The sequence below is a fragment of the Leptosomus discolor genome, chromosome 3 (genome assembly GCF_034619465.1).
Source record: "Leptosomus discolor isolate bLepDis1 chromosome 3, bLepDis1.hap2, whole genome shotgun sequence".
Taxonomy (NCBI): domain Eukaryota; kingdom Metazoa; phylum Chordata; class Aves; order Leptosomiformes; family Leptosomidae; genus Leptosomus; species Leptosomus discolor.
This window is the reverse complement of record NC_141393.1, coordinates 38,418,569-38,441,320: the sequence shown is the minus strand read 5'-3', so window position 1 is coordinate 38,441,320 and position 22,752 is coordinate 38,418,569. Positions and strand designations below refer to the sequence as shown.

At 48.0% G+C, this 22,752-nt stretch overlaps 1 protein-coding gene across 13 annotated transcripts in view; it reads left to right on the top strand.

Moving 5' to 3' along the window:
* Window positions 1–278: 278 nt before the first annotated feature.
* The window catches only part of ACTN1 (actinin alpha 1), a 90,694-nt gene continuing 68,220 nt past the window's right edge, over window positions 279–22,752 (top strand). For 12 of the 13 annotated variants that reach the window (XM_086463193.1, XM_086463192.1, XM_086463188.1 and 9 more), the window contains exon 1: window positions 294–407. In XM_086463193.1, the coding sequence (XP_086319319.1) occupies window positions 303–407 (105 nt within the window). In that variant the 5' untranslated portion in view covers window positions 294–302. Of the gene's footprint in view, window positions 408–22,752 lie in introns of all 13 variants that reach the window. The other variant, XM_086463199.1, reaches the window with a different exon arrangement.

Genomic DNA, 22,752 nt, shown 5'->3' with positions numbered 1-22,752 from the left:
TATCGCAGCGGTTGGATACAGTGACGGACGCGCTGGGCGCGCAATGAGAGAGGCGCTTTTGCTGGGATAGGCAAGCGGCCAATGAGAGGCGCGGGGGCGGGCCGGGGCGGTGCGTCCCGCCCCCGCTTTGCTGCGCGCGGCTGAGGGGGAGAGGTGGGAGCGGGCGCTGCCGCCGCCTGCTCGGGCTGAGCGGCCGCGGGGCCGGGCACAGCGGGCAGCCCACCGGGGCGGACGGGGCGGGCTGGGCCGCAGCCGCCGCAGCAGCAGGAGCAGCAGGAGCAGCAGCCGCAGCAGCAGCCGCCATGGATCACTACGACCCGCAGCAGACCAACGACTACATGCAGCCGGAGGAGGACTGGGACCGGGACCTGCTCCTCGACCCGGCCTGGGAGAAGCAGCAGAGAAAGGTGGGCGCAGCCCCCTCCCCTCACACACACCGCGGGGCCGCCGGGACCCGGCTCCGCCACCCCCACCGGCCGCGGCGGGGCCGGTGCGTGCCTGGCCGGGGGTTGGCGCTGCGCGGCGTGGCGAGGCGACGGGGGCCGCGGGGGCGGGCAGGTGATGGCGGGGCGGGGAGGGAGGTGTCGCGCTAGGTCCCCCCCCAAGCAACAGATGTCCGCCCTGTTGCCGGCACCCGGCCCGCAGGTGCGCCCGGGCGGAGCGGGGAGCCCAGGGGGGCGGCGGTGGCGTGTGTGGCGTGTCCCCCCCCCCCGATCCCCCCCACCCCGCCGGCTGCCCCGCTGCCCGCGTCCCGGCCCCGCTGGCCCGACAGCGGGACGGTGACTGGCTTCTCGTTTGAATGGTGTGGTTTAGGGCAGGGCTTGCGCGGAGCTCATGTCCAAAAATGGTAACATTCGGCCCTTTTTTTTTAAACCGAAAGGGTGGCTGTGGGGAGGGGAGCTCAGGAGGAGCTCCAGCCTTGCCGGTCTCTAGTTATATATATAGTTATAGTTTGTTTTTTTTTCCCTCCTCCTTTAAACCAAAAGCATCCTGTATTAGATCACTCAGGAATCCTAATCCCCGAAACATTTCCGTTTTAGTCACTTCATCGGGCAACAATAAAGCAGAAATTGGAACAACGCTCATGCTAACATGGCAGGGGCACCTCGGGGTGCAGCGGCCGCCGGCCCGCCGCTCTTCACAGCCAGTCACTTGTTCTCTCTGGACTCGCGTTTTGGATCCCTCCTTGTTCTGCCTGAGCTGCGAGCAGGCAGGAGACTCCCCAAACCTTCCGTGCTTCTTTATGTATAGATGATAAATTAATGTATACATTTTAGCCTGAGGTGCAGGGCTTCCTGTAAGGAGCTGGAAGCAACTAGGAAGGAGGGCACACCAGTGAGAAGACTACTCTTTTTCTTTAGCCCCACTCCTTCCCCCCTTCTCTGCTTCTAGATGAAGAATTTTCAGGTTCCCCGGTTTATAGCTGTCTGAAATGGTGCCACTGAGAAGTCTTTCCCCTGGAGTCTGATGAGTTAATTGAAGGTGATAGCTACAGAGCTGCTGTCAGCGGTTTCCTCCCTTGGAGGGACTTGGGTGGTGAGAGTAGACAGATGAGAATTAAAGCACACAAACAAGGGCATTTAATGGAGAAAGAGTTGATGGCCTGTGAGCTTACATTTCAACAAAGGAGAAAGACAGGAATGTAATCTTGGTCTGGGGTGTGAGTGCTGGGTGGCTTATCAGAAGACTGGGCTCCACTCCTTTCAGGAGGGAAGTTTCTTCCTTTTCAAAAGATCTGCCTGGCTGCGATCTATATCTCCAGTCGTATGTCTGTATCTGGCCAATACATCTAGAAACAGCCGGTGGGGCCCAGAGTGAGATGGGCAGTATTGCTCACAGGCTGTGAGGGGAAATGATTGTCATGTCATGGGGTTTTTTGCCTTTCACGGTGCAGGGTGAGTCGAAATATTTTTATCTGTAGTGGGATGCTGACATGGTTGTCAGAAGCAGGAGATGAACCTTTGGATTACATAGAAGTCCCAAACCCCAGGTTGTGGTACGTGCAGTAAAGGCCATGCTCTTTGGATATTGCCTCCTTCCAGGAGATTTTAAGTCCTCTTGGTCCTATCACAAGAGGGGGACAGAGAGCTACTCTGGTAACTTGGGTTATTAGTGCAGAGGAGAGGAGAAGCCAAGAGGGAGATTTAAGGAATTAACACATCTGCTTCGAAGTAACCCAAGCCAGTTTGTTTTGATGGTCAACTGCTACCAGTTGAATTTGATGTGCTGGGTGTCAGTCTCCAGCTTGCTGAACGGGAGGGGTCTATATAGTTGTGTCCTTCTGTGGTGGTGGGGTCACTTGGTTGTTTCTCTTCCTGCCAATGGACAGCTGAAGCTGTTCCCTTCTGCAGTGGGTGCAGCTAGTTTAACTGTGACCCACCACCCCTCTAGTGTCTGTAGGTAGGAAGATTAGGTCTGGGAGTGGTGGCTCTTCCCAGCTGCAGCCCACGAGGCTGATGCCCGCTCAGAGGGATTGATGACCAGACCCCACGCTGGGTGAGCTGTGCAGATATTGAGGGACAGTCTTGTTCCCTTCCTCAGTGTCTGCATGTGACTGAAAGCCCTGTTGGGCGGTTGGGGCTTGCTTCCTTCAGAGGTGGGGAGATAGATAACAGTATCCACCAAGCGTAAGCCTGGGATGTGTGGTGTAGTAAAACTGTCACCCCTTCTTAGCTGTGAAATGAAATCATTGCAGTAATTAAAGATAAATGTTCATTACTGTACATGCTAGTTAATAGCTTACTGAGGTGAACAGGAGAGATTCATGCCTCCCAAATATTCCTGTAGGTTCTCTTCAGGCTCAGTCTTTTCTGGTTGACTCATGTGTTTTAGGTTTTTCCTTCATCTAAGGAGTAGCTAGAGCATTTCTGACAGAGGAAATCTGTCTGATTCAAGTACTAAATCTGATGTAAGTAATACTGAATTATTGTCATTGTTATTATTTACAGCACTGAGGCCAGCCAGTGAGGCAAACTTAAAACTTTCATGCTCGGACCCTCTCTGGGAGGGGAGACAGCCTGTTGAAGGTGGTGGCACGGCCAATAATCCAGTGAGCAAGTGTCTGCGTGAGAAGTGGCTGTGTCCTGCTGGCTCTTTGCAACCCAGCCCCTCGTTTTCTGGCTCAGTGAGGCCCTGCGGGCTGGGGATAGCTGTGCCACAGTGCTGTCCTGTGTGGCTTTGCACAGCTGGGACTAATTGAGACTTGGGAAGCAAACAGTCTAGAGGTGTTGCTCAAAGATGAATTGAATCCAGCTCCCCTAGCTGCATGGGCTCAGCAGAGCTCATGGCAGGCACTGGAAGCAGGAAGATCTGATGATTTTTTAGTAACGGCCTCAACAGGTGCACTGTAAGCACGACAAGTTTGCTGAGTTTTTCGGGAGCTGGTTCACAGGTTTCCTGCTTGTGCCAAGAGACAGATGTGACAGCCTTCACTGTCTGGGGTGATGCTTAAGATATGATCTCATGAGCTGCTTTGAGATGGGTAAATAGGTGAGCTGCAGAGTGAATTGCATATTTGGAGGGTGAAACTTGGCCTCTTGAATGTGATATGGAGAAGAGATGCTGATCTTGCACCTCTTCCCACCTGCTCCTTCCTGGGAAGTTTCTGTTTTACAATGAAGGGATAAAGTGACAGTTCCTGGGGGGAAAGCAGCTTTCCACGCGAAGCCTGTTTTTCATGTCTACCAGAAGAGACTCTAAGAGATTTTAAAGAGCTTGTGGCAGCATTGCTATTCATAAGTGGCAAAAAATACAATATGCAGAACAAATTCAGCTACTTGTCACTTGATATAAGCCTCTGCACAGCCTTTTGTGCAGGAGCAGGGGGTCTCTTCTAGGGATTAAAATACTTTCCCCTTGGCTCTGCTGAACTCATTTCAGTAGTTTCTTCTAATAGCCTTTTCTTTCTTCTTCCTTTTCTCTTCTTTCCTGTCTGGAATCAGGCCTCAAAGTAGCACTAGCCAAAGCATAACAAGATTGATCCTGCTGTTTCCCAGTGTTACAAAGCAGAACTTGCTGAAAGCCATTCCAACAGTCTCACCTGGCTGTTGAGATAGGCAAGCTTGCCAGGTAAAAAGTACGTATGTGGGTGTTCACTGGCCAAGAGATTGTCACTTGTGCCCACTTGGTGCTCAGCATGCCTGGCTTGTCTTTGCAGGTGAGGTGAAGGGTAGTGGTGAGAAGGACAACCTCCTGCCACCTCCTACTGAGTGTCCCAGGGAGGTCAGGAGTGACACCAGGATGAAGGTGGTGATGGTAGGGGTCAGCCCTCGGGCCCTGCATGCAGCAGGCTCTCACATTGGCCACTGTCATTTCAGGAACGGGTGACTCAAGGTGCGCCTCATTAAGTGTTTATTTTAAAATCTGGCCTGAAGCAATTTGTTCAAACTGCAGGATGGGGGGACAGGACGGGGGGGACACGGGACGGGGACGGGACACACGACGGGGGACGGAGGAGACGACACGGACAACAACTTTAAATGAGGAATTGCCTTCTGACGTGACAGCTGCCATGCTGACAATAGGAGTAGGAAGCAGCGTTCATTTACAGCGTGTAGAAGACAGCCGTATACAACTTAAATGCTGTAAGGAATGATAGTAATAGTTTTCTTTAAAAAACTAATAAAAATCACTGTGCCTTGTCTTTATCCAGTGCTGCCCTGCCTCACCAGGTTGACATTTCTGTGGCAATGTGGCAGTAAATGCTATCTCTGGCTGAGAGAACTGCACTGTTCAGATTTACAGTGCTGCTGAAGCAGTGATAGCACAGACTTTGAGAGCACCTTTTCTGCCCTAAAGAAGTGCTTGCTAAGTACAGTATTCATGAACTTACAGAAATTCCCTGTTAGAAATGGCAGTCTCCCAGAACCCCTCTCACTGCTCTGTGCCATGCACTGCATGTAGAGATACACATAAATATAAGCATGGTCCCATAACCTAAAAAGCCATGGGTCTTGTGGCCCTACTGTGTCTGCATCCAACAGGTCTTACTGCTCTTGTTATGACTTGAGTTTTGCTGTGTTGATCGCCTTTCTGTTTGAAGTGGGGTTGTTAATGGTAGAAAGTGCCCATTAAATGGAACCTGAGTCCCTCATGGAAACACCCCACCTCGAAGCCTGCTGGCAGAATGCTCGGATCAGGTGATGTGAGTGTGACTAATATCTCTGACAAAATGTAAAAGTCACAATCACAGCTTTCTTTTTCTTTGGATTGAGTGTCCTTTTGTCCAGGCAGGGTCTATTTTGAGAAGGATATGTAGATTTCCAGAAAGCTACGGTTGTGGTAGCTGCTGTGGGCCCACACAGAGGTGTGTTACCACACCTAATCTGTAGTTTGGTAAAATTTCTTTCAGCACCATCATAGATTTAGCCATGAGGTAAATAAATGTGTGTTGTTGGTGAATGTACAGCATTGGGTCCCTTTGAGTCCCTTTTCTCCTGCTGTGAGTGATACTGCATAGCATTTGCTGGGGCGTAGTGAGGGATGGTCCTTGTGTGGTCTTCACAGTGTGAATGTGCTGTAGGAAAGGTGGCCCTGATGCACCTGAAGATCCTCTGTGCCTTATTTTGCACTGACCAGTATGGATGCAGAAGCAGAACAGTGAACTTGTAAGGCTGCTTGCTCAGCTGCTCTTTTTCAGTCAGGCAGGCAATATAGGTCACCAGGTATCTCTTATCTTTCAGATCAAGCTTTTGTTCTTTAACACAGGTAGCTTATTGCCAGATACTTGCTCTTCAAAAGATTAAACTCAAAAGTTGCTGTAGGGGGCTCTGGAAATATCTGGCTTTGTAGATCAGTTATTTGTCCTTGAGTATGGGATCTGCCTCATACCTTCTGTGATCAGATTTTGTCAGGATGTGCGCTTGTGGGTTTTTTAACAAGAACATTATTATTCATTGTAACCTTTTGGTGCGTGATGAATGAGGCATGTGCACTTCCCAGTGACTTACCCACCTATTCAGCATCCTATTTAAGGGGGGAACCTAAGGAGAAAGTGGGCATGGGTTAAAAAGGAGACTATGTTCTTTGGGGGGCTCTATAACAGATCCCAAGGATCAACGCATGTAAACATGATACTTGCCAGACTGTATTGAACAGTTCCTTCTCCTAATCCTCTAGGGAAGGGTGAAACACCTCAAAGGCGTCCAGCTACCAGCTCAGTGATGTAAAGTGTGTCTGTCTGGGGAATTCCTTGCTGAAATTTCAGGCAACCAGTTCAAATTCTTCTGCATATGATTTGGTAACGATATTTTTGCCGTGCGTAAGTGCAAAGGCTAGAGAGGATAACGTTGTTTTTCTCCTTGGCCACTTGCACTGCTTGATGATATAGCTTGGGGTGTCTCACGTAGGACATCTTTAAGCAGAAGCTGTTTGGAAACTTCAGTTTTCTTGGCTGTCTGGAGAGAACTTGTCTCTGTAGAAGGAAGTGGGTGCTTTTGCATGAGGTAGTGTTGTCTGGCTGTGAAATTCAAGTATAACTGGATGGTAGTTATGCAAATGTGGGCTGGTAAACCCGTTCAGTAAAAATGTTTGTGAACACTGGGATCACATTTTCAGAATCCGTGTGTGTTACAGTGGCGACCCAGTGAATGGTACCTGCTTCTCCCAGCACTGAGGTGACCACCACGAATGGCAGTAATATGCTCCCCAGCTGCTCCTGCTGTAGGTACCTTGCTCTTCTCATGTGTGCAAGGTTCTGCAGCCTAACATGTCTCATGCATTTTTAACTGGAGGAGGAGCAGGGCTCAGTTGGTCTCACTGGCCAGGTTGTGAGCCTGTGTAGCTTTTCTGTGCCACCTCACTGGGATCCACTTAAGACTTTTGCCTGGAGTTCTTAAGGTTGGCACAAGCAGCAGTGACAGAGATGGTGAAAACTTACACGGCTGTGCTGGAGAAGGACTGAGAGTGTTTTCCAGCAGCCTGTGGATTATCACTGTTGTGCCTGACACTTAGGCTGTTCTCTGGGATGCACTTATGCTAGCAAAGGATGGCTGTGTGCTTTCTGACAATGAGGTGCAGAAAGCGGTCACTGTGGAAAAGAGGCTGGAGAGCTGTGTGGGGAAACGTTGGGAAGCTTTTAAAATGCAGCACATACAGTAGACTGGTCTGTTTAATGTGTTGCATCTGCCCCAGGGGCTTGCTGGATGCATTGCTGTGATTTTTAGAGGTATTTTGTACAGTCTAAGCAATGGTGTTTGAGGAGGATGGGGGACAAAGTGCAACAGAGTTTCCTCTTCTTTTATATAAGAACATAAAACTGATTTCTTGCCACGTGTGACTATTAGAAACGTGATGGTTACCATAAGAAACGTGCTTACCATGACTTCTACTAATCTTGTATAGCAACGTAAAACCCTCATCCTCTCAAAGCCATAGGTGAACTGTGTATGTAGGGGGGAAAACATGTGTGGTACGCTTGGAAACTGCTATATGGGGAAAATACAGCCTTAGCAATAAAGGCAGAGAGTCATCTTTTCTTCATAGAGGCATAAGATTTGCTCTAACTCTGGAATTTTGGGGCTGAAGCGTGTTACGCAGAGCTTGGATCTGGTGGGATGAATTGGTGAAGAGTGGTGAGATAGGCTTGTCAGCAGCAGGACCTTCTATCTGGTGTCAGTCATGCCAGAAAAGTCTGTTTTATTGAAGTCTGTGGAGCCACTCACCACTGTATTTTGACCCCAGCACATGAGGATGACGTACAGGTTCTCAACAGTATCGCTCAGATCCCTGAGACAGAACTGTGGACTTCTTGGGCCAATCCAAAAGATGCTTAAGTGAGCAAAACCACTGGCGTTAATATCATTAGCGAAAAAAGTTCGTTTCCTGTTCCTCTCCCACTGTTGCCTTCCCTGCTCTTGTTCCCCCACTGCATGAGAGCAGAACTTGGTCATAGGATGTTTGTGGTGTGGCCTGGCACCAGTTTAACCTCTTGGCTCCCTATTAGGCAGTAAAGCAGAACTGTGTTTTCCCCATGTTGGTTTCCTGTCATTGCCTTTCCTGCTCAGCTGGCAATATGTGTGTCCTACTGGTAAGGGCTGGGTCAGGCCTTTGCAAGCCAACCCTTGTACCAATATTGCAGCTGGCTGACCTCAGGCTTTTACCTGCAGTTGTCCTCTCTTCTTCCAAATCGGTTGCTGCTTTGAAGCACTACAACATGAACAAGACTCTGCAGAGGCCTTCTCCATGCTCAATGCACTGAAGCAGCTCCCATTGAGAGGGCTAGGGTATGCATGAATAAACAGAGGGGATTTTGGTTTCTCATCCAGGTGAATCTTTGATTTGTCATTCTATCTATGTAGACTGAAAGCCTCCTGAAAATGTGTTCTGCTGTCATTTTGCACACCACAGGGATGAACTGGACTTTCATTGTATTAGAGCCAAGATGGGAAGTGCTGGCAGGTGAAAAGAACGTGTCCTGGCCATTAATACTCACTAGAGTGGACACCACTGATGTGAGTCGCCATTTATCACCTGTCTGTCGCTCAGATTGGAGTGATTTCAAGTAGGTCTCTGAATGCCTGCAATCCAGGGCTTCTGGGCAATCTTACAGAAACGCACTAGTGTTGATAGTTGATAGGCAGGTGAGGCTGCAGGGCAGACTTCTTAAGCAGCAACTTGTTCCACATCCTCTTAGATGGCTTACAGGGTCAATGGGAAGGCAGGGGTGACTTCATGTATCAGGTGGTTCCTTCTTTGGCAGCCTGCTTGACTTTGCAGTGCCCGTGAATTACTGCAGTGTAGGGCCTGCCCTTCAGGGTAGTAAGGTGGGCTCTGCTCATGCGTCCTATTTGTGGGTCTCATTTTCAGAGGGACCCTTGTGGAAACTTGTGCCTGTGCCACACAGCACAGTGTGCATGGGCAACCTGTTCCCTCTGCTCCTTCCATGAGCAGAGTGCTGGATGGGTGGAGAAGTTTCACGCAGAATACTCATGCTTCCTTTTACAACGCTGAGGACAACTCCTGTCCTACAGAGGTGCTGAACCAAGGCCAGCTGGCAGCCAAGGAAGGACTTCTGCTGTCCGTGACTTTTGGATCAGGCAGCCAGGGTGCTCGCTACGCTTCTCTGCAGCTTATAATGCTAAGCACTCGAACTTCACTGCTGCTGTAAATGGAAGTTGTGCTGTTACATCTTTGCTCTGGGAGCTAGCCCGTAAAGGCCTCAGAGATGAGGGGAGAGCAAGAGAACCATGTATGGTCTCTGCATCCCAGCTGAGTGCTGTTTTCTTCATCGTGGAAAGTGATGTGTACATCCCAGAGCCCTGTTTCCTGGCCAGGTTCCTTGGCTCTATAGCAGCTGAGTTTCTCTTGCTACCCAGTGTGCTTACCTGTGATCTACCTGTTTATCTAAATCTACCCTTCAGTAGATGGTGAGTTAGTTCTGCTACTTAAATGTATTACCCCCAAGAAAACATTAAAATTTGGCTCCACAGGTGAAAAAAAAAAAAAGCGCAAGTTAATTTCTTAACTGCTGAATAATGCCAAAGAAAGGACACTTTGTTTAAAGATGTTTAGGCCATGTCTATGCCAGGGTTTATCACAACGGAAAATACTGAATTTCCTAAGGAAAACTTTGATTGCAGCCAAAAGCAGTTCCAACCTTTTAAGTGTATTCATGCTTCCAGGTCGGTTTCCAACATGTCTTATCTGGATTGGAAGATGTGGAGATCTCCCACTGATGAGGGAGGGGAGAGCAGTAGCTCAGATGCAAGGGTGTAGTGGGAAGAGGAGAGTGGGGGTTTGTTCAGGCCTCTGCCTTCCTCTAGCTCTGTTCATGGTGTAGCTGTACAGGAGGAGCATCTCCAGAGGAAGCGTCTGTCTTGGCCACGCCTGGCTCTGCGCACAAAGCAAGACCTTGTGCTTCGTCAGTGCTTGCTCATCAGGCACCTTTTGGCAGTGGCAAATGCAGGCGGCTGCGCTGCACAGAGAAGGCTGGGTGGGGGCAGCGGGGGAGTACATTCATGAACATGAACCAGTCTGTTTCAAAATGGCTAACGCGTGGAAACTTGCTGTTTCCCAAGGGTTTTATTGGGCCGTTGGGGAACTTTGGCCAGGGATGAGACTATTTCCAGCTGTGGTGAGCCAAATGTGAACTCACTCTGGGCAAGATGCCCAGCTCCACTGGTTTTCTCCTGCTTACCCTTGAGCCAGCGATACCAAACTCAGTTTCTGCCAGTCCTCAGCTGGAGACCTCTGAAGGGAGAGGATAACATGGAGACCAAGCAGAAGAAGATACTGCTGAAGAGGGGGTGAGGGGAAGCACTGAAGAGCTTGCGCAGGGGACACAATGGTGGGGTGTCACCACTGAGGGGTGGCTGTTGTGGGTGAGGGCTGGCAAGGGGTGTAGGGACCTGCTTTTCCTAGGGCAAATGGAGAGGGAAAGGTGGGTGGTGGGGGTGCAAGGGGTTGGCTTTCCTTGGTTAGGCAGAGCTACCCAACCCACAGGGACTGTTGGCAGTAACATCAGGGAATGAGTATTGTTCCCTTCATCATGGTTTCAACATGCTGTGGATTTCTCCTGTAAAATAGGATATTCCTTTCCTCTTTTGTGGAAGGTGCTGCAGGGCAGAAGGTGCCGTTCAAGGAGGAGGCTGTGCATCTGGGACCTCTTGCCTTCCACAGATAAGGCATGGCCACAAAAAACTTTGTCTTCCAGAGCCGTCAGTCCTTCTTGTTGCAGTCTCTGTGCATTGGGATAGGTCTTCTTGCAGGGATCCATGGTCCAGCTGCTTTTCTGCAAAGGCTGCTTTGCAATCAGACGCTGTGGAAGAACATGGAGATGTGTTAGTCAGGTGTGGAGGGAGCCTCCCTGCATGTTGCTTGTATGGATTTTTAGCAACTGGAGGGACTAAGGGATTAAGACTGATACTGTGATCCTTCCTGTACTGGCAACAATTGCTAGTGAAAGGAAGTGTCTAACTGCTCTTTCTGGTGAGTGCCTTTGGCTCCTGATGCTGTGGGTGTTTGCATTCGGCTGTTTGGTTGGAGCTAGAGGGCCACTGTTAAAGAGCTGCTAAAATGCCTGTAGTCACAACTGCTTGCGTGCTGAAACAAAGCATCACAAGCATGATACTGTGTCGGTAGCTTAGCATGCACACACCTGCCTGCATCATGTCTTCTGGGTCCAGTCATGCAGAGGTGTGGGAGCTGACAGGGCCAGTGTATGAACAGGAGACCTTCTGTTCCTGCAAGCACACCTCCTCCAACACTGATAATTTTCATGTGCCACCATATCATTTAGTGACACATTACACTGCTCCTTGCTGTAGCAGCCTGTTGCAAATGGTCTGACCCAGCCAGCTACTGACAGCCTCCTACAGGGTGGAGCACTGAAAGCTGTTTCCATCCTAGACCCAAAGGAGTATTTCCCTCCCCCTCCTATAATGGCTTGTTTCTTTAAATCTGTTAACTGGCCATAATCCAAGCATTACTACTGTAATTAGTGAACTGCTTACAGTAACTAAAACACTTGAAGCGTAATATCCTCCATGTTTTCAGAGCTTGGAACAACTTTTGCCTGCAGTCCTGTGAGAGGTAATTATTGCTGATGGCTCAGAGGTGGGTTTAGGGGACACAGGGCAAGCCTGGCACAGGCCATGCTGCCTCTTGTGACAAGCCCTGACTGGTGCCACGTGGGTTTACCACAGCAGGGAGAAGCTCAGGAGCCCCGTGGAGTTAAGCCAGTGTGCCCAGTGCATGGTGATCTCCTGCTGCCCCTTTGTCAGAAAGGAGCCCTCTGCAAGCTGTGCCAGAGGACGCTGGTGTCTGGTGGAACTTGTAGGGCAGCTGGTGGCATTGGAGGCGTGATACAGTAATACTTAACATTTGGTTTATTATTACATGGTAGAAAATCCCGACGTTGCAGCAGGCTCAATGTCTGCTTTTGCTGTCAGAGTACCCTCTTGTCCCTACACACAGTGTCTGTGCACTCCCCCCACCCACGGAATTACTAACTTCATAGGCAAGGCAAAGATACTGGCCTTGCAGATTCGTTCTGCAGGACTTGGGCTTACTCAAGTAGGCACATCCCTCTGCTGCATTCTTCAGCCACTTCTCCTTTTGGGAGCAATGAGCCAGCTTTCCTGAAGGCTTCTGCTCTCCCCTTCATACCCTGGTAGGAGGGCAGTACCAGCATGCTTGTCTCCAGCCTTTGTTCTGCTTCCTCATTTTTAATTCCTGAAGTGAAGCTTGTTGTACCTCAGGCTCCTCCTTCTTGGGAAGGAGGAGGACAGTGGTGAGCAACAAGTGTGGGCAGCTTTTAAAGTGGAGAGCACTGCTGAATGAGAAGGGGCGAGGGTGGGTGAGTACACGCAACTGCAGCAAGCAGAGGCCCTGCAGTGGTAAAATACCTAGCTGCCAGCTGTACTCAGCAGCTGAGTAGGGTATTTCTTTGCAGTATTTCGCCTGTGATGGGTCAGAAAAATGAAAAGTCGTCTTGGCTACAAAACAATAAACAAAACCCCAAAACCACCCCAAATCAACAAAACAACCAACCAAATACCCCACCCCCCAAAAACCTAACCCACCCTAAAACCCACTCCTATCACAGGGAACAATTATTGTGCAGCTTTTGTAGGCTTCATTCCTGTGTGGTGCTGGGCATAGAGGTCCTAGAAGATGTGCAGTCTGCATCGTGGCCCCTGGTAGGTGAAATGAATAGAGAAACAACCTCTGATGAGAATGAGTTTGTTCAATGTGCTCTGGATTTAGCTTAGGAGGGGAGAGATGTTCTCATCCCTCTGGATCTTGTGCATGCTGTCAACCTCTGCTGCTGCTGTCTATATACTTGCCTTATTGCCCCAGAAATCTGCTGTTGTCACTGAGTTGCACAAAAGACAGGAAGTATACTGTTGCCATGTAGGTCAACTCTGAGGTGAGGAGCAAGTCCTAGAGTGCCAGTGGCCAGACATCTATGTGGTGGGCCCCGTAGTGTGCCAAGATTTCTGCCTGCTGGCCTGAGCCAAGTCTGCTGTTGTCTTTGCAATTATTCGCGTCTTCCTGCAGTCTTTTGCCATGCTGGTAGCCTGCAGGGTAACTGGGGAAAGGAACACGTGTATGTACCTGTGTTTGTATACTGCCCTGCACCACAGAGCTGTGAGCTTGATTCCCAGATGCTGCAAAGCCAGGAGCACTGAAGAGATGGTAACTGATTTTTAAATGGACCCTTTTTTTTATATACTTTAAAGTGTTATCTTAAGACCACTTGTGCTGATTACAACATGTAAAAGTTGCTTCCCTGTAGGTGGTACTTGCTTACAATCCACTTGACTCAAAGAAATTATTTTCAGTTCTCTATTCATCTGCGCTAACACCATGCATTTGACTTGCTGTTGGTTTTAGGTGCTGGTGCAGCTACTATTAGTACACCCTGTTTGAGCTCTCTTTAGGAGAGTAACAGACCACTTTAGTGTGGTGCTTCTGTATTTCTGTCATCTTCAGATGCCTGCTTTCAGTGCATTGCTACAAAATTGCAAGTACAGATGTCCCTTTCTCCACAACCTTCCAACTCTGCTAGTGTAGTACTGCAGTATTCAGTAGTGAGTTTCTGATGTGGGCGTAAGGAAAGCAAATATAGCCAGCATACTGTTTTTTGTTAAATTTTGCTTTGAGTTTAAAGCCTCCAATGATAATACTTGATATCTCTCTTTCTACCTATATTTCCCTATCCCAAATTCTCTCCTCCTCCCTTCTTTTCCTTGCCCCACCTTGATTAACAGGAGCTGGGAATGGAAATCTGGGTTCCCATCTTACTCTGCCATTGTGTTCAGTAATCTCACATACTTTGGATTGAAGATTGCTGTTCTGCTTAGGTGGGTTGTTGGCTTTCATGGTCTGATACATGAATAAAATTATGTGCTTCTGGAAAGAGCTTTTGAAACCTTTTGTTAGTATGTTTTCAATAATTATCTTAATCTCTTTCACATAGAAACTATTTTGGTGGCATTGTTTTCCTTCAGAGCTTATTTGGAAGTCCCCAATGGCAGTGGGCTCCAGCAGCCCCTGAGCCAGCCTTTCTCTGCTTCTGAGCAGGGCAGCAGCAGGCAGGCTTGAGGTAGGGGGATGTTTGCACTGGGCACAGTCAGGCTGTGAGAATCAAAGGTGTGGATTCGGTCTGCACAGCCCATCCAAAGGAAGAGCTCTCCAAGCAAAGTGCAAAGCTTTTCATCAGTACCGGGGTGCAGTACACTATAAGAGGTGTCCTTTGGGTAAGTGTGCCTCTGGGTGTGAGTACTGTCCTGATGCTACAGGATCTGGCAAAACTCACTTGGGTTTCTGTTCCCCTCTGACCTTCCTGTGTGGTAGATTGGTAAGTCACATTCTTCTGTGACAAGGTTTTGTAAGGGTGCTTATTTGTCATGAAGTTGCAGTGCACCAGAACAACAACAGCCCTTCTGATCTTAGTAGAAGAGAATAGAAATATTAGCTAGATATGCCTGTGTCTGTCAAACTAATGGGGCTTAATTTCCACCCCGTTTGTTACTTTGCCTTCCCCAGAAGATAGGAGTGGGCAAAATATTTTACGTATGTATATTGGGGATAACATACTCCAGAGCTCTTAATGTAGTTTATGTAGCGCTTACCTACTCTTTGGCTAGTGAACTTTGGTACTTCTGCAGCTTTACAAAAGGGGTGAATAAACGTATTGTGTAAGTGCAGTCTGTAAAGTGTATTCTAGACAGTTTACCAGAGGGCAACATAAGGTATATTCAAATTGGCAGTCCCAGGGACCTGCCAAAATCTTATGTTTTGCACCTAATTTATTTAACTTTGCATATGCGGGTGCTGAGTGTTCTCTCCTCATCCATTTACTTGGGCCAAGACTCTCTCCAGATGTGGTTTCACAATCCTCAGTCCAATCTGAATGTGCTTATCTGTCACTTATTCTCAGCTGGATGCTCAGTGCCTGCACATGCTATGGAAAAGTGAGTTTTCAGCCAGATAAGAGTTGATCCTGCTGAGCCTAAGGTTAAGAGAAGGAGGAGGTGGCTGGATTGGGGAAGTGAAGGATGAGTGCAGAGTGGGACTGCCCACTTTAATGGCAGCTTGTCAATAAAGTGGTCAATGCCAGCCGTGAACCCAGTCCCTCAGCAATATGGTATTTGGAGCTGCAGCAAATGCAGAGGGGACCTGGTTCCGGCAGCCAAAGGCGCTTGGGGTTTGTGCTCTGTTCCAGGCTTCTGAATACCTTTTACTAGGTTGGAAAGCAAAGCCATGCTTTCTCACTTTCTTTAGGCCCTACCCAAATTCTTTGAATTTTTGCAGCTTGGACCAGGTGATAGTTCTAGTCTGCATGTGAAAAGAATAAGCTATCCGCCAACTCTCCATAGGTAGGAATGCAGTTTAAAACCACCTCTAGCCATGCAAGATACCGAGATTATGGGGGAAGGGTTTTGGAGTGAGGGAATGGAAATCTGCCTGACACAAGTAAGTAATGTTGGAAGCCGTGAGACTACGCTTATGGCTTGATAGCATAAGGGGGCTGCACTAGCAATAGCTGCCCGAGAAATAAGTGTCCCCGCCTGCTCCTTCCCTCCCTTGCAAGACACAGCCTCTGTGTTGCTCCAACGTAACTGCTTGTGGAGATGAACTGTGAGCCAGATGAAAGAACTTAATCAGTGTTAAAATTAATTTACCAAAACAATAAGAGGGAGAAGAGTTAAACCTAGATAGCTCCCCACAGTGAGGGAGCAGCAAGAGAATGGGAAAGAGCTGGAGGGAGTCTAAGGAAAAAAAACCCAACTCTTAACTGTTTTTGCTGTGGAAATAAATATAGATGGATCTGTGTTCTGAAGATCACACTGTCTGGTTCCCCAAGCACTGGCCCTGGACTGGGATTTGGCATCTGTCTCATTTTCAAGTCCAATACAGTCTCCTGCTTTCTGGAAGCAAGTGCTTAATAGCTGGTCAGAGAACCACTGCTTAGCAGCTGCTAAGCTGGGAAAGCTGCTGCTCCTGTTGCTGGTTCAGGAACATTAGCTGCTGCCTCTTAGGCCCTGCAGAGATTGCCAGAGCTCAGAGCCATTCCCACGAACCCAGTTGCTGAAGCTTTGAGGAAACGAAGCTGCTCAACAAGTGCAGTCTTTAGCCCTCCAAGTCTGAAAGCTCAAAAACCTGAAGATTTTGCCATGCTGCTTTGCAGAATACTAGACTTCTTCCATGAACAGGTACCAGTAGTCTGATCCCCATCTTTGAAGAGTGGCACAGCTGCTGTAGGGAGTTTGGGGAGCGAAGAGCTGTGCTGTGGGTTAGCTCCTCATGCCTGGGAGCTGGTGCTTCCCTGTTGGGATAATGCAACAGGGTTGGCCGCTGCTACATTGAGCTGAGCGGGAATCCCCTCAGCGGAGAGATGCTCTGCTGCAGTGGCTTCACTGATGGGTGCTTAGCCCCTTATTCCTTAGCAAATACATAGTGCTCTGATCTGATCTGCCCTTGCTGCCTGGTTGCTGTTCATATGGACCTGTACTGCTCTGCCAACTGTTGCTGCAAGTGTAGTTCAAAGTCTGCAGCAGGAACATGTTGGGGCTCTGTGCTGAGCCTTTCTGGATAAGGCTCAGCCTACAGCAGTGCAAAGTACAGAGAAACCACACAGAGCTGGAGACAGGCTCTAAATTATCAGGGTTGGGTTATTAAGCATCAGGAAGTCAGGGGAAAAAAAAGTGATAGAAAGTAGCCTGCTAAGCAATGCAAGAGGCTTAGCTGTTTTGGCAGCTGAGAAGGGAAGAAATAAATTCTAATTCACTTAACAATACCTTACCTGTGTGCAGAAATGGGCTGGCTGGCTCATGGCATGGGAGACAGTCTAATGTGGAAATGACTAACTTCCTCTGGCAGCTGCCAGTGCAGTGCATAGGATGTAGGAGGTGTAGGATGTGAGGAGGTCCTGGGCCACTAATAAGTGTAGCTAGGCTTGCTAAGTACCAAGTTGAACTTAATGCCGTGAAAACTGCACTATCTGAGTTGGATTGCCTGATTTGTCCGGGAAGAAAACGTTTCACTTACAAGCACAATACTCCGTGGCCATCTGACTGCATAAGAGGAAGGAAGAGTCCTGCAAAGGTTAGATCCTCCATGCCTTGATGATAGGATATGTGATCCCATGGGAGGGAAGAGGATCCCATGGGAGAGAGGTGCTGAAATTCATTACTTGGCTTCCAGCCTGCTGGTTTAAGTCACTTTCTCTTCCCAAGCTGTGGTGGGTGCTGGTGTAGGGCTGCATGGTCATAACTGCACAACATGTCTGGCAGCAGTTGGAGCGGGAGCACAGCGTGCGGTGCACAGCACCGGATGCTTGTGCGGCAGCCGCCGTGCCCCTGGGCGAAGGCCAATACCTACTGTAGTGAGTAACAATCGCGTGATTGCTTGCTGAGGGAAGGGTTGGGACAACTGTGCCCTTGCTCTTCGAGCCCACCCGCTGGTTATTCAGCATGTTGGGAATGGGATTATTTCTTCTTGGCCCACAGACAAGATCAGCTTGAGTCTCCCACTGCGGGATCTTAATTACCCATACCCTTTTTCCTGTGAAGCTGCACGTAGACCGGTGGTGGTGGTGTTTGACATGGCTGTGGCTGGTGCCCAGCCATATGCTTGTGTTAGAACGGGGTAGATCACAGAATAAAGCAGATTTCTGGGGGACCGATTATGGTGGAAATCGTGTTCATCCTTTTGCAGCCTTCCACTGTGTGGACGTGGTTTTCTGAAGGAGACAGCAGTGTGCACAAAGCTGAGGACAAACGGCCAATCGATCTGTGGGGACACTGTTTTGTTGTTCCCACTGTAACGTTGTGCTGATGTGCAGCTACCAGCAGAAGAGGGTTAAGCGCACATATCACATGGCATGGTTCTGTTTACTGCATACTTCTCATAATCGGGGCTGGCATCCAAATCCGGAAGAAGATTAGCAGTTAACCAGAGACCCTGAAACAATGCGTTTCGTGTTGGTATTTCTGTGAAGCTATGTAGTGTGCCATCAGCTCTCTTGCAGAGGCCTGCTCGTCCCTGCAGCCCTTGGAGGGAGGTATGGAGAGAGAAAAAAACGAATGGGTTTAGAAACAAAAGACTGATCTGCATTTGTCGTTGGTGTTAGCCTGAAGCTAGGGGAATTCTGCCAGGGATTGACTTATTTCATGATAACTTGATCTCTGCCAAAGGATGTTCTGCCTGGACCCTGGTCTGAGATGAGTGTTCATCAAGCTACCTGTTTAGGAAGCTTTTGGGCTGAAGGGGAGTAGGAGACATTTCCCAGTTTAAGCACAGGCTTGAAATAAACCTGTCTTGTCTACCTGTCCTGTCAGAAGGACCCTCCTTTTCTTCTCAATAAAGTTGACTTTTGTTTACTGTTTGTACTTCAGCAGGGAAGGAGATGAGTTCCTGCTTCTTGTTCTGTTGAGTGCTAGATATGACTGCTAACCTATGGATAGTTTATTTAGCCAGAAATGGTAAAAATATAGCAGTTTGAGTCTGTGTTGAATTAGCTTTTCTTATATTGGTTTTACACTGAACTGGATTATTCTAAGAGAAACAGAAAGCTACTTGAACTTCCAGAAATAATCCCAAATTCCTCTAATTCGAAGGCTCGTGGTGGATGTCTTAGAATGCTAGCAAGATATTCTTTTCAGTAGATATTGACAGACCTGGTATGGATATTGCTGGAATGCGGTTTTTAGTCTTCTGAAACAAGTGGCAATAAATGTTCGTGGTTGTTTGTACCAGGGGTAATTTGACTTCCACGTGGTAACTAACACTGCTGTCATCTGCATGCACCTTGCCTCACTTAGATGATTCCTTAGTTGACAAAACAGATGACAAACATGATGGCAATGGTGACTTGAGAATTGCATGCAAACTGCGTGTCCTGCCCTTTGGGTTATCTGTTACTTGTCAGTGTTGGTTTTTTTTTGTTTGTTTGGTTTTCTTTTTTGTAATGTGATGCAGGATCCAGGATCTGCTAGTTTTATTGTTCTTACTGTATCTGTGCATGCATATATTGCAGTAGAAACGATTTAGGCATTCCCTAGCTAAAGAATAAAATATCCCAAGTGACACATCTGAAAAAAAACCAGGGCAGGTCAAAAAATTAACAAGACTCCACAGCCATGTATTTTACTGTGTAACCATTAGGAACAATCACCACGTACCAGTTGTGATAGTAAGCTGAATTGCACATGTTTTGCTTAGCAACTGTTGCAAAGGAAAATTGTCAAGCAACAGCAAAATTAGCAATGGTGAGTATGGAAGGCACTTTTTAAGAGATGAGCTGTACTCTGACGTATTATCTGTGACTAAATGATTTGGCGTGTTCTTACACAAACATGTAAGAATATGAGCATTTATGAATATGCATCAAAGCAAGTTCAATCTAATCCCCTGTCTTCATAAATGCTCCTGCTGGCTTTCTGTGTATAGTAGGTATCTCTAGGCAGCTTCCCAACACAAGGCAGCAGGGTTGAAGAGATTGACGTAGTAAATTCTACAGCCAATCCTTGGGCAACAGTGATGAATTTGAGTGGAGATCCAACCATGGTAACTGAAGAAAGGTGGTTGGCTTAGCCATTCCCCATCATGAAACCATTTCCTTTCCCCTAAAATAAATGAAGTACCTGTGAGGACTGTGACCAATACCACATTTGGGATTTCCCTCCTGGGGAACTGCACCTAGGCTGATGATGGCGTAAGCACAAGTATGAATCTGTCCACTCTTAAGTATGTAGCAGGACAGGGCAAAATGACGAGTGACATGCCATATGCTGTCTGAAGAAGTGCTTGCTCAAGCAGTATTGGCTGTGGAGCCACCTGGATGGAGAATGAGTCCACAGTGAAGAAGGCTTTAATTTTGTCATGTATAGGTATGCACATGTTATAGACAACATGTGTTTAAAAGACTCCGTGAAGGGGGCTAATCCAGTTGTCTTTAGGCCTAAAGTCTGAAATAAGAAATTGGTACTAAGCTAAATGACTGCTTTAAGCGCTTATGTTAGGCAATGTCTGTTTCCACACATCTTCTGCCCTTGCTACTGTAATCTAACAAAGGACTGTCTTAGGAGGCACATAAGAGTAGCAGCTCAGAATACAAATACTGTCAGGGCAAGAGCGCTTTCATTAGGCATTACTTATTCATGGGAGAAACGGTTAAAGGCAAAAGAAACCTGCCTTGAACTGGCACATGAGATGTGCCTCAGTGTGCGACAGCCTTTCTATTAGGTTATCTGTGAGAGGGTGCTTGACATATGTCTTACAGACCCCTTTTTAGTTGATGATTAAACTCTATGCAAAAATAGATTAAAAAGTCTATGTAGGGAAGAGTCAGCGTACAACTTAGTAGCAATCTGCCGAGGCTACTTGCCTAGTCTTGGGGTGAAGATTTTGTTTTTCCCAGTATACCAGCATTGCAGTGAGGTTTTTATAGTGCTTTCATTGCTCTTTCAGGCCAGAGCTCAGCTGTCTCCTAAGTACCTGCCCTTTCTTCCTTGCCTGTCCCAAATGTATAGCATGTGGCAGAGGGGAATCAGTGTTTTGCTAGGGTGACAACATAGCTCGAGTGGAAGTTCTCTAAGATGAGAGCTTCCACATTTGAACCAGAAGGGCTTGGCAGGAAAATGTTTTCAGCAAGATGTCATCATTCTCTGAAATTTTCTCCCCGCCCTGAGTCAGAGATATTTCTACAAGTCCCGTCTCTTGCAGTGGAAGGACACCGGAGAGGACATCCCTCACTGTGATGGGTTGCAGCAGGTCTGGTACGAGCATTGGTGCCACTTGCTGATCTTTGGACTTGCAGTTCTGTCATTGACTGCCCTGTATGGGTTTTGTGTTCTTCTTTAGTAGGAATCCTCTTTGTTGCAAACCATGGTAGCTCACAAATAAAGGTAGAGTCCCTGCTACCTCATCCTACCCTCAAGTGAAAGGTCTTGTGTAAATCATTTGCCTTTCCCTGGACAGAGACCTCATTTTATTCTTCACATCAGGAGTGCAGCCTCTCCAACCTCATTGCCCCGCTGAATGTGTGGTGTTTCAGGCATGTTAGCAAGGAGTGCATGTTGCTGTTACAGACTAGTGCCATAGCTGTTGTACACAATCCCTCCTGTCTCTCCTTCATTGCTGTGCTGATGAGCACAGTGTGAAATGGGCCTCGGGGGATCCTCCGCAGCTGCTGGAGGAGAGAGGTGCTGCTGGCAGATACTGGGAAGCCTGTGATGTTGTTACTGACTCACTCTTCCTTGCAATTAATAAAAGAAACCGGTTTATAAAAAAAAAAAAAGTGGACCTTAGATGCACCTGCTTTTCCAAAGGCTGCTCAGTTGGTGGAAAGCAAATGGTGTCTCACAAGAAGTGGATGGTTGGGAGATACGTGGGCCTGCTGCCAGGCCCCTCCCCAGTGGTGTGTGCTGGCCCAGGCCTTTGATGGTGCCTGTGTGAGACCCAGGCTGGTCCGTCCCCTGGGTACCAGCAGTGCTGTGCTGACTTCTCCCTGCAGCTTGTGCCTCTTCAGCAGAGCAGCCCATCAGCCCAGCGCAGGGTGCCCTCTCCCCCAATATGGTTTGGTGTCCTGTCCCTAAATGAGGGTGCCCCCTCCGTTGGTGGTTCTGCTGCCTTCCATGTCCATCCATGGCGTTGACTCATCTTTGCCAGCCTCCTCAGGATGGTGTGTCCATCTCGGTCCCACTGCTCTGATGGGGCAGCACTGGGTGCTGGTCTGTCCAGAAGACGAGTTTATTGCCACCCTGCTTCCTTCTCTATCAGCGAGAGCATGCTCTGTCCTGTGAGAAAGCTGGCCATGCCTGCACCCTGTGAATTTATGGGCTTTCATAATGAATAAATCCCATGCTACTTACCAAAGAAACTGAGATTTATTATTTTTTAGAAATGCCATTCAGGAATTATATGGGATTAGAGGTTTCTCTTGTCCCTGGGGGAAAAAAAAAAAAAAAAACAAAAAAACCCCAAACAATCAACTTTCTGCTGTGCCCTGCAGGGCCTCAGGGTGATAGACTTCTGTGGTAGCTTGGGACCACTGCTGTAGAACACCTCTGCATTTTTTGAATGGGGGCCCCCTATTTTGAAAACCATTAATGCACAGGTTTACTGGCCATTCATTTGTGCAGCAGCAGTTTCATGCATCCCAGAAAACAAGATGAGCCCAAGCCCTGGAGAGTTTCTAGGTAAAATTAGTGGTTCCAGCTACCCACGTGCAAGTCTAAAGCAGCAGGCATCCTTATACTTTGTTCTTCCTGACAGACTAGGCCACAGACTGTTTCCTGTGGTCAGGAGCCACATCTGAGAGTTTCGAGAGCAACGTATGTGAGTTTGGGGACCTTGTAGCTAACTTAACATACATTTCAGATGAGATCAGAGTTTACTAGAAAAACAACAAAAAAAAAAGCTAAGGAAGACTGTGGGTTAGAGATATGATTGCATGCATGCTCAGTTTAGGCAAAGAATATGTGGTGATGGTTCACAGTGGTTTTGATGCCCTGTTTTATAGGGGATGCTGAAGCACTGCTTTTTGAAGCAGACCAGTTCTGTTACCTACCCAAAATTACTATCTTTGCAAGACTATTTCAAAACTTGCAGTACACAAGGTAAAAAGCATCCCATCCTTTGAATGGTTTCACTTCTGCAGATGAGAGAAGAGCACCCCCCCATGCTACCCTCAGAGCTGCTATTGTCGATGGTGTTTCTCACTGGTAGTTAATATGCAACCACAGTGTCCACAGAACGTCTAGATTTCAACAATTATTCCTGTGGAGTGGCAAGGGAGGGTCC